Genomic DNA, 16,781 nt, shown 5'->3' with positions numbered 1-16,781 from the left:
CTGAGTAAAGCCACTTCCTCTTGGAACCCAGTACAGATTTAAAGTGAGTGCACTTTGCCTGAAGCCCAACAGCCTTTCAATTTCTCTGAAATTATCAGAAGTGCTGCCTTTCTCACAGAAATCCCACCCTGCAGGGGATACAGCAGGCTGGCCCCCAGGGCTGCTGTAGGAACTCTGGACAAGTTCCCTGCAGACCCTCCTGACAATGATGAATTCCTGAAACCAGAGAACAGCTTATAGGATGGGACTGAGTAGTGTAAGTATTCTGCTACCTTTTGGTATATTTTTGCCTTTCAGCTATCTAAAATATCTGACACTTAACAGATGCAACTGCAAGTTTTTTCCTGGATACTGGAGAATGTTCTGGAATGCAGAAGAAACTTATTATCTGTTAAAACCACCAGTAAGGGGACTGTGAAAGAAAAGCAACACCAGAGTTCTTACCCCATCTGGAAATGCAATTAACCCATTATATTTACCAACCACTGTCTAAGGCAGTGTGATACAATGTCAAGAGTAAGACACAGCTCCAGTCTCTGAGAAGACCACAAACCTATTTGGCAAGATAAAACACAGTCACTGCAGAACACTATTATCAGAAGCTTTGATAATGTTAAAATATCTACAATGAAGTGACATACCAAGAAGACTGAAGATCTTTGGAAGCAAGTATCTCATCCTCTGGTAATTCTTAAAAAGCAATAACTGCAAAGTGTTGGAGCCGAGGAGCCATGACCCTCCTTCTGAAAGTTCCTAACTGCATCCCAGAGCTAACAAGATCAGGTGAAGAACTCTTCATCATGTCTCTCCTGCCCCCTTGATGACTATCATTTCAAATATATATATATATATATATATATATATACACACACACACACATTCACATATCTAGATGCTTATCCATGTACAGACTATCTTTAGAAGGGGAGATCAGAATCAGGTAACAGTGGTTGCCAATGGAAGGGGAGTTAGGTGGCTAGATTGCTTGGGGATGATACTAGAAAGGGCTAGGGGATTTATTTTTCACTATACCCCTATGCCTTTCGCATTTTGTACCATATGCATAAACAAAATACTCAAAAGATTAACTTTTAAAATAGACAAACTTCAATTAAACAACTGTGCTAAAATCACAAAAGAAATTATGACCTAAAACTGGAACTAGGAGTTGCAATGGAGGTCAAACCTGACATTAGATTTAACATTTACACATTCCTTCACTTTTTTACTATAAAACATTTTAAGACATAGCATGACTAGTACTTTCCTCTAAACTCTTATCCCTTCTACAGATGAACTGTGAAATAGGCTTAGCTGTATGTTCAAACTGAATTCAACTCATTCAAAAATGAATGAGTTACATTCATTTTTTTCAAATTTAAAACTATATTTTTTCAAATTTACTTTATTCACAGTAAAATATCTGCAACATCCCAGGTGTGCAACTAGTTTGCCAAACAGTTTGTCAAGTATAGCCAACCCATGTTTTCACACTTCTAGATACAGGAATCCACTGCCTCTAAAGCAGCACATCCGAACTCTAAAAAGCTCCAACTGCTCAGAAGTTGCCCCTTTGCGGAGCTGCGCCTTGTGCCTCTCTTCCATAGTCAGTTAAGGAGCACACCTGTATCTAAGTAGCAGGTGCTACACCAGGCATGAGGGACCCAGAGAAAGATGAAAAGAGGTCCCTACCCTTGACATGCTCAGCGCCTCAAAGGGAGAGAGAAGAAGATCAACTACAAAAATATCCTTAAGAGCATGATAAGGGTGTGAAAGGAAAGGGCACCTGACACAGATGAAAAAGAGGTGAACCAGGTCTAAGTTTCATTAGCTAAACAAGAGTTAATGAAGTAAAGAATGGGGAAAGGGTATTTCTAGCACAGCCAGCACAGTAACAGAGTCCAGGGCATTCAAGAAATAAAAAAACACATTAAACAATTAGCTGGAGGGCGGGCAGAAAACGAGGACGAGATTATGAAGGCTCCCTATGAAATAGAATTTTATTCTGGTGGCAACCGAGAGCCTTAGAGCAGTTTTGCAGGGGGTGCAGCAAGAAGTCAGTCCAGAGGCCAGGAGACCAGTTACTACTACTACTACTAAGTCGCTTCAGTCGTGTCCGACTCTGTGCGACCCACAGACGGCAGCCCACCAGTTAGAAGGCTGCTATTCTTCCATAATCGAGTTAAGAAACATGAAAGCCTAAGTTAAGGAGGAGGCATTAGATCTCAAGAGAGATAAGAAACGAATTTAAGGTATAGTTATAAGAGAGAATCATCTGTATCATCTGGACTTGGAAGGTGTAGGAGGCGTCTAGGATCCTTTCTAGGCTTCTGCCCGTGACGAGTAAATAAATGGTGATGGCCTCCGGCAAGTCAGGGAACTTCTGACTTACAATGACCATCACACCAGTAAGGGCAGCCCAAATGTACACTAAGGATGGTGTTTAACACCTGCCACAGAAGTATCTTAGAAATTATGCTCTACAAGATAATGTGAAGAATGCAGAAGTACAGCAGAGCTATACCAAGGCTCCTCCTCACCCAACATGTACCCAGACCAACATTGCTTCCCATTCAAACATATACATTCACCTGAGCCCCTTCTATCTATTCTCTCCCACTCCAATTTCCTCCTTGTCTACAGGTTTCTAAAACTCCTCAGGTACCCATAAGCAGCCAGATCCCTGAAACTCACTCAAAAAAAAAAAAAAAAAAATTAGTGTATGTATATTTTTAAAAACAAATGAATAAGAGGTTTAATTCTGCTCAATTCTAACTGCCACATCCCACATTGCCTTTTTATTCCTAAATCACTATCCATACTCTTGCCTGGGAAATATTCTCATGGTGGATATATATATGTATATAACTTTTTTCCCAAGTGGGCCCCAAAACAATCACATCCTGTTCAAAGTCAGTAGTTCACTCAGAATAGAATCTCTACTATTTCATTAGATTTTCCACAACTTTAAAATATATGTATTATTTGTTTTTATATTCATCAACATTACAGATGGGAAAAGTAACAAAGGACTAACTGTCAATTTTTTGGAGAATATAAAAAGCTTCTCTACTTGAAACAATGGATCTCAGAGTTGCAAGGGAACCTAAAATTCAAGACCACCATTCCACAAATGTTTAAATTCCTTCTACAACACGCCCACCAAATGGTTACCCAGTGCAGATCTGACCTCTTTCAGTGAGAGGAACAATCACAATGGCTAAAACTGAAACCGAGTTTTAAACACAGGTGCAAAAACTAGTGTTTGAAAGGCTGTTGAGTTACAGAATTTTAATATATAACTTCAAATTGTGCATGCTAAGTCACTTCAGTCATGTCTGACTCTTTGCAACCCTATGGACTATTGCCCACCAGGCTCCTCTGTCCCAGGGATTCTCCAGGCAAGAATACTGGAGTGGGTTGCCATGCCCTCCTACAGGGGATCTTCCCAACCCAGGGATCAAATGTGCATCTCTTATGTCTCCTGCATTAGCAGGTGAGTATTTTTTTTAACCACTGGCACCACCTAGGAAGCCCTAATTTCAAATTATTTCCCCACAATTACTTGTTCATTATAAAGGAGAGAACCTTACAGTGGAGAAACCTGGTGAACTGAGCGATCACAGTAACATCCACAGTAAAAGGACAAGCTGACATCACGTGCAGAGGGGAGGACAGCTCTGCTGCGGTGCTACCACCACCGAGACACTCGTGAGCCCAGTCACAAGGAAGCCTCAGGCGACTCAAACTGAGGCGGCAGTCCACCGGCCTATATGTTCCTAAATGTCAAAGTCAAGAAACACAGAGAAAGGCCACAGGAGGGGGAAAAAAGGCCACAAAAGACATGATTGTGATTAACTGGTGAAGTGTGAGTTCTGGAGATTAGATAACAGTCTTGTGTCAGTGTTAAGTTTCCTGATTTTGACCGCTGTACTTTGGTTATGTAAAGAACACTCCTATCCTTAGAAAATATACACCGATGTACTCAGGGGTAAAAGGGCATGAAACATGCCATCACTTGCACACAGTTCAAGAGGAAAAAAGTCTGTGTGCATGAGAGTAGGGAGAATGAGAGAATGAATCATAAAATAAATGGGGCAGAACAGTTACAATCTGTGAATCTGGGTGAAGGATAAATGAGAAAATTCTTTGCACTGTTTTTGTAATTTTCTGTCTGAAATTACATAAAAATTAAAGGTTACTCCCCCAAATAATGATAAGGTCACCCAAGTAATAATAAAGTCACACATTACTGAAAAATGGATTAGGTTTGTCTCCTTGAAGAGTCCAGGTGCCTACTCATTCAAACTAACAAGACCTCAGATGAAAATGTCTCAAGTGAACCTTTTCTGAGTGACCTATGTCATTTATGCTGGCATTCAGCATATCCAAGTTATCATCTACTAAATGTTGTTAGATCACATGAATCTTCTCCCTCTGTTTTTGCAGATTTCATCCTAAAGAGATCTAACCACTCCTAAAAGGACATCCCCTCTTTGGATACCCCAAGGCAATAATGTTGGACTTAGGTGTTCTAGACAGCAAGGCACATACACGTCACCCAGGACCCAAGCTAACTGAACTGTAATCCAAACATTCCTGCAGGTGTATTTTAATGCACGTATATGTGTACGTTTCTCTAATATATGTGTGAGCATATATAAAAATGTGGATATATGCATATTTACATAATCATTTCTACTTACCTAACTGACAAACAAATATACTTAAAATATTTAGCATTAAGCAGTGAACTGAAATAAGCACCTTATTCACTTTGTAAGGAGTGTTGGCTTATTGGTACCATCTTGGCAGAGGGATGTGAGAAAGAATTTGGCAACAGCAGTCAAAATTTTAATCAAGAACATTCTCTGACCCAGTCATTTCACTTTCTGATCACAACGTACCATTCAGAAATAATGCCAAAAGTACACAAAAATTTCTGAACAAATTTAGACATTCTTTATATACACACACACATATACCTATATACATACATACACATTCACACACATATTTTTTCTATGATTCTATATTCATTAATAATAATGCTAGAAACAGCAACAAAAGATGACTACCAATTGTTTTTACCATCCCTTTACCATAAAATTTTTCTGCCAAATGAATGAAACTATTTGTAACAGGGAAGAGAAATGTTACTAAAAATCCATACGTCAATGAAGCACTTAACCATATATCATACATCCATACAATATCATATTATAAAGCCATTAAAGAGACTGAGTTAAATCTGTAATTAGAGAAGTGGAAAGTTGCCAAGACATAGTATCAGGTAGGGAAAAAATACTGTACAACACATGTATCAAATAATCCCCTTTTTGTTTAAAAAGGAAAAAGAAGTACGGTTTCAAGTATACCAAATTATAAACAATAATTATTTTTCTTGGTTCAGATGTACAAAGTCTGAACAGTTCTTAAAACAACTCTGTAATAGTTGAATTTTCCCAATAACCATTATTGTTTTCTAAGAAGATAAAAAGATCTATATTAAAGGGGTCAGATTTAAATGACTTGCTTAAGAACAAACACCACTTTGTAATAATTTTTAAAAAATAAACTCTACAATAGGTATTCTTATTTTAGTATAGCAAAAACTATTTTTCTTTCCCAAATAAAATCCTACTCAGAAGCTTATACATGAGGCTGACAAAAGAAACTGAAGTTGACTGGGGAAGGTGGACTCTACACTCAGCCTCTCACTGTTTGACTTAAGAGAAAACTTACCATGATAGAGGAGCCCAAACAGAGGAAATCTGAAGAATTCAGCAACACGTAAACCAGGCAAGAAGTTTGTTACAGTTAAAGAAGCTTAGCCAGCGCCAACACGAGCGCTCACACCTCCTGCACTTTACTTTCACTGCTTCTCCATAACTGGGAGAACTGTATCCAAGACCTCAAACATGTCTAAGCCACCTATCTTACCAATTCCCAACCCCTCACTCATATCTCTTCATCATAACAGCACAGTCATCAGCAGGTCCACCTGTCCCCTCTTCCAGCTAGAGCTACATCCTTGTTTGAAAAGCCTGAAAATAAGTGTTTGGTCATAAGCTAGTCACATATATGACTAGCTTTCTTTTCATTTTCAAATGAAAGGCTACTTTCATTTTCAAGGATTTGAAAGTCTAGAGGAATGGGCTCAAGATTTAAAACACAATCTGAAAAGACCCAGTACTGCTACAGCCCACCCGCCACTGACCCTCTTGTGCAGCTGGCAGCCCACCCCTCAGATCCATCCTCTGCCTCAGCCTCTGGGCCTGGGTGGTCCTGTCTTGGCCTCTTTGGTGGACCGCTCTCTTACCTTGGACTTTGCATGCCAAGTGAAGTGCAGGAAATTTGTCTCGCTGGGTACTAACAGGTTAAAGGATAGAGCGTAGTGACTAATAAGGTCATTTCTCACATAATAAAGTTCTGCATCAAGACCTAGGGGAAAAAAAAGAGAAAAAAATTAAATGCCCCAAATACCCTCAAAAGCATTAACCATCAATACTTGAAATACTGATCCTAACAGAGTAAAAGCACATCCCACCTGTGCTGCCTTATGAAGCAGGAAGAAGACTGGAATTTATCATTGCCAACAAAGATGAAGAAACTGAGACTTGGGACAATTAAGCACAGGGGTGCTGGAGCCAGAACCCTGGTTCTGAGAACCACCAATGCGACACATTTCCTTTTGGACAAAGACTTCTCAGATAAGTGCCTACAGACAAAAGCCCCTTTACCCTGCAAAACTGATGAGGATTTAGGAAAAGAGACAGGCACCTGGGGGGAAACATGAGTGTGAGTCAAGACCCTAGCCAGAGATGATCTTGGCTTCCTTCAGTATGACGTGCTGGCCACTTGAACAGCATGTTACCAAGGTACACTCACCCCACTGCCGCACAGACACACATCCTCTTCCAAATCTAAACTGCAAAGCAGAAAACACTACACTTTCATATTCTCAGGACAGTCCTCTACACAAAGCAGATGCTCGGTAAACTCCTGTTAGACAAGTTAGCACCACCGATAAAAGGAGAAAATATCAAGATGCCTAAGAAATGCTAGAGATTTCAAATTTCAATCATTTCCACACCACTTTCTTGGCCAAGGTTACATCCAACCTCTAACATATATCACATTACTCAATTTTGTGATAACCCCTTCATCCTACTTGTATTAAATATTTTCTTTAAAATTAATTCAACTTTTAAATAAAAATTTAAAATAAAGATTTAATCACCATCTTAAGTAGAAACCCAGTAATTACTGAGAACAAAATACAACGTAACCAAAAAAAAAATATCAATTAAAAGGGGAAAAAACCTACCTACTAAATGCTAGCTAAACACTATTGCCTACACCAAGGCAGTGAGCCTAAGCGCAGCTCACTGTTTACAAAAAGGGAAGAAGAGGGTAACAGCAAGTGCTTGAGAGGGGTAAAAATATTAGAAGTTTTCTCCACAATATAATCCAAAAGAACTGAAAGAATAAAAGCAGGGAATCAGAGCTCTCAGTTGATTTACTATTATTTATAGTTGTGGCTAGGTGTCCCTCCAGTAACGGACGACACAGAGCCCACACATGGGAGGAAAATCCCATGGCCTCCTACAGGGAAGGCCAACCGGAATGTAAGTTCCCTATTGACTGGGCCTCATACCATGAGTTTAAAACACCTTGTGGTGTGCAGAGAGGTCCAGGTGGGGCTCTCATACCTCCTAAGATACCCACTCCGGATTCTTGCCTGGGAAACCCCATGGACAAAGAAGCCTGGCAGCTACAGTCCATGCGGTCAAAGAGTCTGACATGACTGAGCAACTAACACTTTCACTTTTCACAACCTAGGTTAAACAAACATCTCTTGGACTGGCCACGCAAACCATGAATCCAAAGAGAAAAACTGATGAAGTGGTCATCATTAAAATTAAAAACTTTGCTCCTCAAAAGATATTAAGAAAATAAAATTCAAGTCACAAACTGGGAGAAAATATTCACAACACATCTACCAAAAGGACTTATTTTTAGAATATGTCAAGATCTCTTATGAACCAAAAATTAAAAGACAACACAATTAAATAAAAAGGGCAAAAGATGTGAACATACATTTTGTAAGAAAAGATATGTAAATAGACGATACGCATATAAAAAGGTGCGTACCTTTTTATATGCGTATAAAAAGGTGCTAAACATTATTAGTCATCAGTGAAATACACATTAAAACCACAATGAGATATCATTTCCACTCAGAAGAATGACTAAATGTTGGCAAGGATGTGGAGCAAATGCAGCTCTCACACATTGCTAAGAATGGGACAACTTTGGAAAACTGGCAGTTTTCTTATAAAGCAAAGTGTACGTCTACTCAGATTCAGTCATTCCACTCCTAGATAATTAACCAAAAGAAATTAAAACATATGATTCCACAAAAAAACTCGTATGTTAACATTGAGAGCACTCTTATTCAGAACAGCAAAAACTGAAAACAACAGAAATATCCCTCGGCAGATAGATAAATAACCAATTGTGTTATATTCATTCACACAATGGAATACTACTCAGCAATGAGAACAAACTGTTGAGACTTTGTAACAAGGGGTGACTCTAACAGACCACGAATCAAAGAAGCTGTACATCCTATATTAATTATTACTATAAAACGTTCTGTTGCTGCTGCTAAATCGCTTCAGTCGTGTCCGACTCTTTGCGACCCCAGAGACGGCAGGCCACCAGGCTCCTCCGTCCCTGGGATTCTCCAGGCAAGAACACTGGAGTGGGTTGCCATTTCCTTCTCCAACGCATGTAAGTGAAAAGTGAAAGTGAAGTCGCTCAGTTGTGTCCGATCCTCAGTGACCCCATGGACTGCAGCCTACCAAGCTCCTCTGTCCATGGGATTTTCCAGGCAAGAGTACTGGAGCGGGGTGCCATTTAGGAGCAGGCAAAACTAATTTGTGATGATAGAAATCAAATCACTGTGTTATTAAGGGAATTTCCTGGGGTGATGGAAATGTTCTGTATCTAACTAGGGTTATGATTACATAGGTGTATGTATTTTTCAAAACTCAACCAACGGTACATTTAAGATCTGCATGTTTCATTATATATAAAGTTCATCTAAACTTTCTTAAAGACGGAGAAAAAAAGACTCAACAATAGTTTTTACCTCTCTTTTCTAATCTCAAAAAGTCTTCATACCATAGTAAGTTACTAGCACCAACATAAAGTTTTAGAAAAAAATAATCATAAGTGATCAACAACTTCCAAATTTAAATTCCAAACATCATTCACAGGGAAATAAAGAAATCTGTTCCTAACAAATAACAGTTATAATTACTGGTAATAATAACAATGATGCGTAAATATTTGCGTTTTCCAGACACAGTTTAAAATGTTAAGAGCATCTAGTAAATTCAACTCCACACAAAGCTCCTTCCCAGTATCTTAGCTACCTCATTCACTGAGATACTGGAACCAGTCAATGAAATTTCTAAACACCCTTCTCCTGTGACTTATAATGCCAGATTCCCAATGTACGTGAGACTAACCCACTCTCAACGTGTTCTTCAATGTTCCTTTTATTCCCCAACTCCAATAACCTTTATCCATACCAAAGTAACCCATCTCTATGGACAGTGGAAATACATAAATTGCTTTACCTCCAAAATCTTGAACTGTAATTATCTCAATACTTCAGTAGCTCTTCAGTTCCTTCCCTTTATTGTTACAACAGCTGTTCTCTGGGCTCATAATACCTCCAGGGTCCATAATCCTCTTGTTTCTCCCACTTGATTATAGCAATCATTTCCTTGTTTTTTTCTTACTGACCTCAACCCCAATTACTGCCATTACTTTCTTACCAGTACCCTCAACTTTCTCCCACAGCTAAGACATGCATACCCCATCCTGCAAACACCCAATCCTGAACTGTTTTGACTCCCCTGTCCCTTGTCTTCTCTGGTGCTATAACTGAATGCTGCAAAATCCTGGATGAAGGAATGCCCACCAATGAGAGTCACTATAAAACCATGCTTCTATGTTCAACAAATAAATATTTATAAGCTGTTGACAGTTTGGAGCCCTGTGATCCATATCTATAAACAATGGCCATCAAAATAAAAACTGAAATGTTAAAATTCACTACCCTAGATTTAGGTACTGAAACTGTAATACACTAATACTGTAAAACTGTAATACAACTGCAAACAGAGTTGCTGTTTCCTGATTCGATTTTGACAATTTGTTTTGAAATAGCCATTCTTTACTAAGGTAGTTATTCCTAGTTTGAAAGGATTTGAATTTCTTCAAAGAAGCCATTAAAATGAAGTTCAAATTTTCACCCATCAAATTAGTAAATCTAATTCTTTCATAAAACATATTCCTAAACATCAATTAGCATATCAGTGGTTAGGAAATTAAAATACCAGTACAACATATTAATAGAAACTGTGTCAGTTAACATTTGTATCTTCCCAGACATGGGGAACTAGAATAGCAGGTAAAGAACTATAACTTTCAGTGGAAAAGGAAAAGACCCTCACTCAGTTCAGCTACTGCCAGGCAGGAGTCCCGCTCGGCCCTATTTTAAGAAAGCTAAAACAGTGAAAAAGGAAACTAAAAATAAGCATCCGCACAAAAGGTTCTCTCCTCAGAGGAGCACCAGCAGTCTCTGTGTGGTTCCTAGACCCAAGAAGCTGCACGCTCTCTTAGGCCCAACTTGATGGCAGCACCACCAGCTTAGAAAGCAGCTCTCATCTGCACTACCTCAAAACCATGCAAGCCAGTGATTTCCATCCTATTATTTTTTATCATCTTTAACTCTCTTCTGAAACTGCCTCAGCCACCCTAAGTGGTTTGACCAAGCTGTTAAAGTTATCCCATAAGGTACCAATTATGCTTTTATTAGTACTTGGTTTGAAAATTGCAGAGGTCTTGAATGGTTTACCCTTAACCTTATTTTTCCCATAATTCCTGTTATTTTTAATGATTTCAAAATCTTAAAGGTTTTTGTTTGTTTGTTAGGAATGCATTTGATGTTGGAAGAGAAATGCTTATATTCTTTCAATACAATACTGAATGTTAGATAGGGTGTGGCAAGCAAGCAATTTGTGAACATTTATCAATGATTTATAAATGTTTATACTTTAACCCAGTAAATCCAATTCTAAAAACTCATCCTTAGAAGACCAAATATACACACAAACATTTATGCACATATATTAATCAAAATTATATTTAAAACTGAAGAAAAGTAACAATATAAATTACCACTAACAGAGCAATGATCAATAAACTATAATCCATCCCTAACAGAGAACAACAGTTTTCAACAATTTCTCTTTCTTTGGAGGAGAGAGATGGTGTTCCAAGCCACTGTACCCTTTAGTCAAATCTCTCCCTGCTCACCCACGAGACATACTGAAATTCCCCTTTGAAGACAGGTTTTAACGACTAAAAAAATTACTGGAAAGGACTATGAAGCCATCAATAAGACTATATAAATAAATTTTAACAAATTGAGTTTTGCTTATAATCACATTAAATAAGGACAGGACTATGATTTACTATACATAGTAAATTTTAAATATGTCTGTCATTTATAATGGGTCTCCATTATGTGTGTTCCATTTTCTCAAAAAAGAAAATAAATACCAAAAAATATGAACAGTAACTGATTTTAAATGGTAAATTATGGGTTATGCTTTTATCCTTTTTCTTTTATTTTTCATAAGAGTTAAACTGGGAAAATTAAAAATTAGTTTTCAAAATCAGGTTTAAAGAAATATTCATTCAGCTGCAGCAATTCACTAAACAAAAACCCAATTACTGTCTAAAATAATATATGAAGGCCAGTAAAAGCTAGAGGAAAAAGCCCTCAAACGACAAAATTAAAAAATCACATTGGTAGAGATAATATCTTTGATATATTAAGATTAACATAGTAATAACAAATTGCTGCTGCTGCTGCTAAGTCACTTCAGTCGTGTCCGACTCTGTGCAACCCTAGAGACGGCAGCCCACCAGGCTCCCCCGCCCCTGGGATTCTCCAGGCAAGAACACTGGAGTGGGTTGCCATTTCCTTTTCCAATGCATGAAAGTGAAAAGTCAATGTGAAGTCGCTCAGTCATGTCCCACTCTTCACGACCCCATGGACTGCAGCCCACCAGGCTCCTCCATCCATGGGATTCTCCAGGCAAGAGTACTGGAGTGGGTTGCCATTGCCTTCTCCAATAACAAATTACTAATGACTAAAACACCTTTCCGTCAACTTTCCCTTAAAATACCCAACCAAAAGGTTGTCATTGTTGTTGTTTAGTCACTAAGTCGTGTCTAACTCTTTGTGACCCATAGACTGTAGCCCACCAGGCTCCCCTGTCCATGGGATTTCCCAGGCAAGAATACTGAAGTGGGTTGCCATTTCCTTCTCCAAGGGATCTCCCAACTCAGGGATCAAACCCACATCTCCTGCATTGGCAGGCAGATTCTTTACCATTGAGCCACCAGCGAAGCCCCAACCAAAAGGTAAAATTTGGAAAAGCATTACAAACTGAAAAATATCAAAGCTCAGAATTTCACCATTCAACAATGACAATGAGGCTGAAATGAGAAGAAAATCCTTGAACCACCCAGGCTCACTGTCTGAATAAGGGTAACCCAGGAAATCCCAAGATGATAGGTTTCAGGGGAATCAGAAATGCGCCAAGAATTATATTCCCAGAGAAATTCTCATCATGTGCAAAGACAACAGATTCTCAAAAAAATACCAATTACGTATCCTTCTCCATAAAAGTCACTCCAAAACATACTGAAAAGTTAATAACACTTTTATTTTTAACATAAGATAATCATTTTATACTGAGAAAAGGTTTATCATGAGTAATAATTCTAGTATAATAATTATGAATATAGTTCTAAATCAAAATGTAGAATCCCAAAAATCCCTAAATATTAGAAATTCAAAAAGAACCCAATGTAATCAATTTCCCCAAAATAACAGAAATATGAGGAGAATCCAATATATGTTTAATCATGTTACGAAACTATCAGCCTATGATTGATCTTAGCATGTAGATATGTGTATCTCCATCCACAATTAATATGGGGGAGTGGACACATAGACACATCAAGACCATACTTTTAAAGGAAATTCAATTCTTCCAAAGCAACCATAGGAGATTTAGAAAAAAGTGATCAGCTATAAGGAAAAGCACAGTTTGTAAAGTAGAAAACATATAGTCCACAACCTGACTACAGGCAAGGACACAGAGAGGGAGGGAAAATATAACATTATAGATTCTGATGTACCATCTATCTCAAAGAGTTACCTATATTCTAAGATTTCAACTGCATAAAGAAAAATGAGAACATGGAAAAATGCTGGAAAGATAGTTACCAAAGACTCCCAATGCATAGTTAAATAATGTGTACTTTTCTTCTTTTTTATAGTTCTGTATACTTTCCAAATGGCGTATGTTTTTATTCAGATAATCAGGCAATAGTTAGAAAAATAAAAAGAATTTTAAACAAACTGATTTTTAGAAAAAGATGAAATCTGTAAAGACTATCATACATGTATTCCTGAATGTAATCTTTATTCCTTCCTTCCCCATCATGCTCAAAACAATTTTTAAGAAAGAGAAAAGTAATAGACAATTGAAGACAGGATCTAGATAATCTACTCCTTTCTAATTCCTACTGCTAATCGCTAGTGTTTCAAGTATGACATAACAATTAAATGCAGTCTCAAAGCAGGGCCAGCAGATGGCAGGATTTATCATTATCTGGGAGTGGTGCTGTAGGTTCTGCAGAGAAGTGGGCAGTGAAGAATGGTTAGAGAGGCAGTGAAGGAAACCATTTATTCAGTGATGCTTTACTCAGCCAGCTGTGCACAAGCCAGGGAAAGGGCAACTTTAAGAGACCAGGAAACAGCTTGGTTCCAGTAGAAGGGATTGACTACAGCAATCCCTTCAACACCCTGATCACAGCAAGGATGCTCCAAGGGCTGAGAAAAGAACCAAGTCCAAATTGGCCATTTCAATGAGTGCCTATTTAGAAAAGCACCAGCACAGTCACAAGTAATAAGTGAGGGAAAAAAAAAAATCATAGTAATGTTAATATCCTCTGGGATAAAGGGAGGGAAGTAATGAAAACAAGTCACTGAGGATCATCTTACAACTCAGTGACTCCAACAACCCTAATGGGTCAAAGGTCCTATAAGTAAATCTCATTGATATAAAAAGAGAAGAGGATGCTGAGTCACTGTCCCAGGGCAAAACAATCAAAAATCAAAGTAACAAATGAAGGATATAATGCATGATAAAAGCTGGTCCCCTAATGAACAACCCAGAAAGGAAATTAAGAAAACAACTCCAATCAATTAAATTAGGAGATGAAAGTTTTATACACTGAAAACTACAAAACTACTGAAATTAAAGAAGACCTAAATAAATGGAAAGACATCCCATCTTCATGCACTGAAAGACTTATTATTACTATTTTTAAGGTAGCAATACTACCCAAAGGGATATATCAGTGCAATCCCTATCAAAGTTGTAACTGCCCTTTTTGCAGAAAACAGAAAAGCAGATTCTCAAATTAATATGGAAATGTAAGTGGCCTCAAACAGCCAAAAGAGTCTTGAAAAAGAACACAGTTGAGTTACGTTTTCCAACTGCAAAACTTACAACAAAGCCAGAGAAACCTAAACAGTGTGGTAATAACGTAATGACAGAAATCTAGACTGATGGAAGAAAACTGAGAGTCCAGAAATAAGCCTATATATTTCTAGCCAATTGACTTTTTTCCTTAGTTTTTTTTTTTTTTAATGGATTATAGTTGACTTACAATGCTTTGTTAGTTTCAGGTATATGGCAGTAATTCAGTTATACATTCATTCTTTTTTAGATTCTTTTCTCATATAGATTATCTGAGAATATTGAGTAGAATTCCCTGTGCTATACAGTAGGTCCTTGTTGCTTATCTATCTTTTTGATTAATTTTTACACAGCTTAAGTGCAATAGTTAAAATGTTTAAAGTTTTACACAATGGAGTACTACTCAGCCATTAAAAAGAATACATTTGAATCAGTTCTAATGAGGTGGATGAAACTGGAGCCTATTATACAGAGTGAAGTGAGCCAGAAGGAAAAACACCAAAACAGTATACTAAGGCATATGTATGGAATTTAGAAAGATGGTAACAATAACCCTGTGTACGAGACAGCAAAAGAGACACTGATGTATAGAACAGTCTTATGGACTCTGTGGGAGAGGGAGAGGCTGGGAAGATTTGGGAGAATGGCATTGAAACATGTAAAATATCATGTATGAAACGAGTTTCCAGTCCAGGTTCAATGCACGATACTGGATGCTTGGGGCTAGTGCACTGGGACGACCCAGAGGGATGGTATGGGGAGGGAGGAGGGAAGAGGGTTCAGGATGGGGAACACATATATACCTGTGGCGGATTCATTTTGATATTTGGCAAAACTAATACAATTTTGTAAAGTTTAAAAATAAAATAAAATTGTAGTTGGAGAAAAAATAAATAAATAAATAAAGTTTTAAAGTTTTACACAATTGATGCAGGTATAATCAGGCCTTTGATACAAAATATTGTGCAACCAGAGATATCGGTCACTTAGCAGTTATTGCTTCTTCCCAATCAGCATAAAAGACTTAGCCAATTAATGTAGAATTTAAGGAACCAGTAAAACACTAATTTTAAACAAACTACAAAAATATCTTCCAATGAAATGGGCAATGTTTCTCTATGCAACTTTTAAAAGGGAAAATGTGTTCTGTAGGGTAAATTTAGGTTTCTTGGCGCAGTGTTTCAATCATGTATAAACATTGGCTCCATTAGCTAGTACTAGAACAGAACAAAACCCATAGTTATTTTAACCATCATCAAAAGTGGTACTCAGTTCCTCAGGAACTATATGGTAAAGGATGTGTTATGATGCATGGCAAAGAAACAACAGACAGGAGGGAGTGGGGCACAAGGGCAGACCTGGGAAACCTTGCGAGGCCAAGGCTGTTCATGACCTCAACATCCACCTGATGTCCAAGTAGACATCTAGCCTACTGATTATTGTTAAGTGTGCCGAGACCACTTAATGGGGAAAGAAGAGCCTCTTTAACAGATGCTGCTGTGACAACTGGATATCCATATGCAAAAAGAATGAAATTACCTCATCCATATATAAAGACTAACTCAAAATAAATCAACAACCTAAATATAACACCTAACCGCTGGATCATGGAAAAAGCAAGAGAGTTCCAGAAAAACATCTATTTCTGCTTTATTGACTATGCCAAAGCCTTTGACTGTGTGGATCACAATAAATTGTGGAAAATTCTTCAAGAGATGGGACTACCAGACCACCTGACCTGCCTCTTGAGGTCTGTATGCAGGTCAGGAAGCAACAGTTAGAACTGGACATGGAACAACAGACTGGTTCCAAATAGGAAAAGGAGTACGTCAAGGCTGTATACTGTCACCCTGCTTATTTAACTTATATACAGAGTACATCATGAGAAACACTGGACTGGAAGAAGCACAAGCTGGAATCAAGATTGCCAGGAGAAATATCAATAACCTCAGATATGCAGATGACACCACCGTTATGGCAGAAAGTGAAGAGGAACTAAAAAGCCTCTTGATGAAAGTGAAAGAGGAGAGTGAACAAGTTGGCTTAAAGCTCAACATTCAGAAAAAGAAGATCATGGCATCCAGTCCCATCACTTCATGGGAAATAGATGGGGAAACAGTGGAAACAGTGTCA

The 16,781-nt window shown here is 38.0% G+C and overlaps 1 protein-coding gene across 1 annotated transcript in view; it reads right to left on the bottom strand.

Moving 5' to 3' along the window:
- The window catches only part of RYK (receptor-like tyrosine kinase), a 110,382-nt gene that overhangs the window by 76,367 nt on the left and 17,234 nt on the right, over nt 1-16,781 (bottom strand). Inside the window, exon 7 of the mRNA XM_010858309.1 lies at nt 6,323-6,460. Coding sequence (XP_010856611.1) covers nt 6,323-6,460 — 138 coding nt within the window. The remainder of the gene's footprint in view (nt 1-6,322; nt 6,461-16,781) is intronic.

Source organism: Bison bison, unplaced genomic scaffold, assembly GCF_000754665.1.
Source record: "Bison bison bison isolate TAMUID 2011002044 unplaced genomic scaffold, Bison_UMD1.0 scf7180017864384, whole genome shotgun sequence".
Lineage (NCBI taxonomy): Eukaryota > Metazoa > Chordata > Mammalia > Artiodactyla > Bovidae > Bison > Bison bison.
Note: the sequence above shows the minus strand (reverse complement) of the source record. Positions and strands in the feature narration are given on the sequence as shown.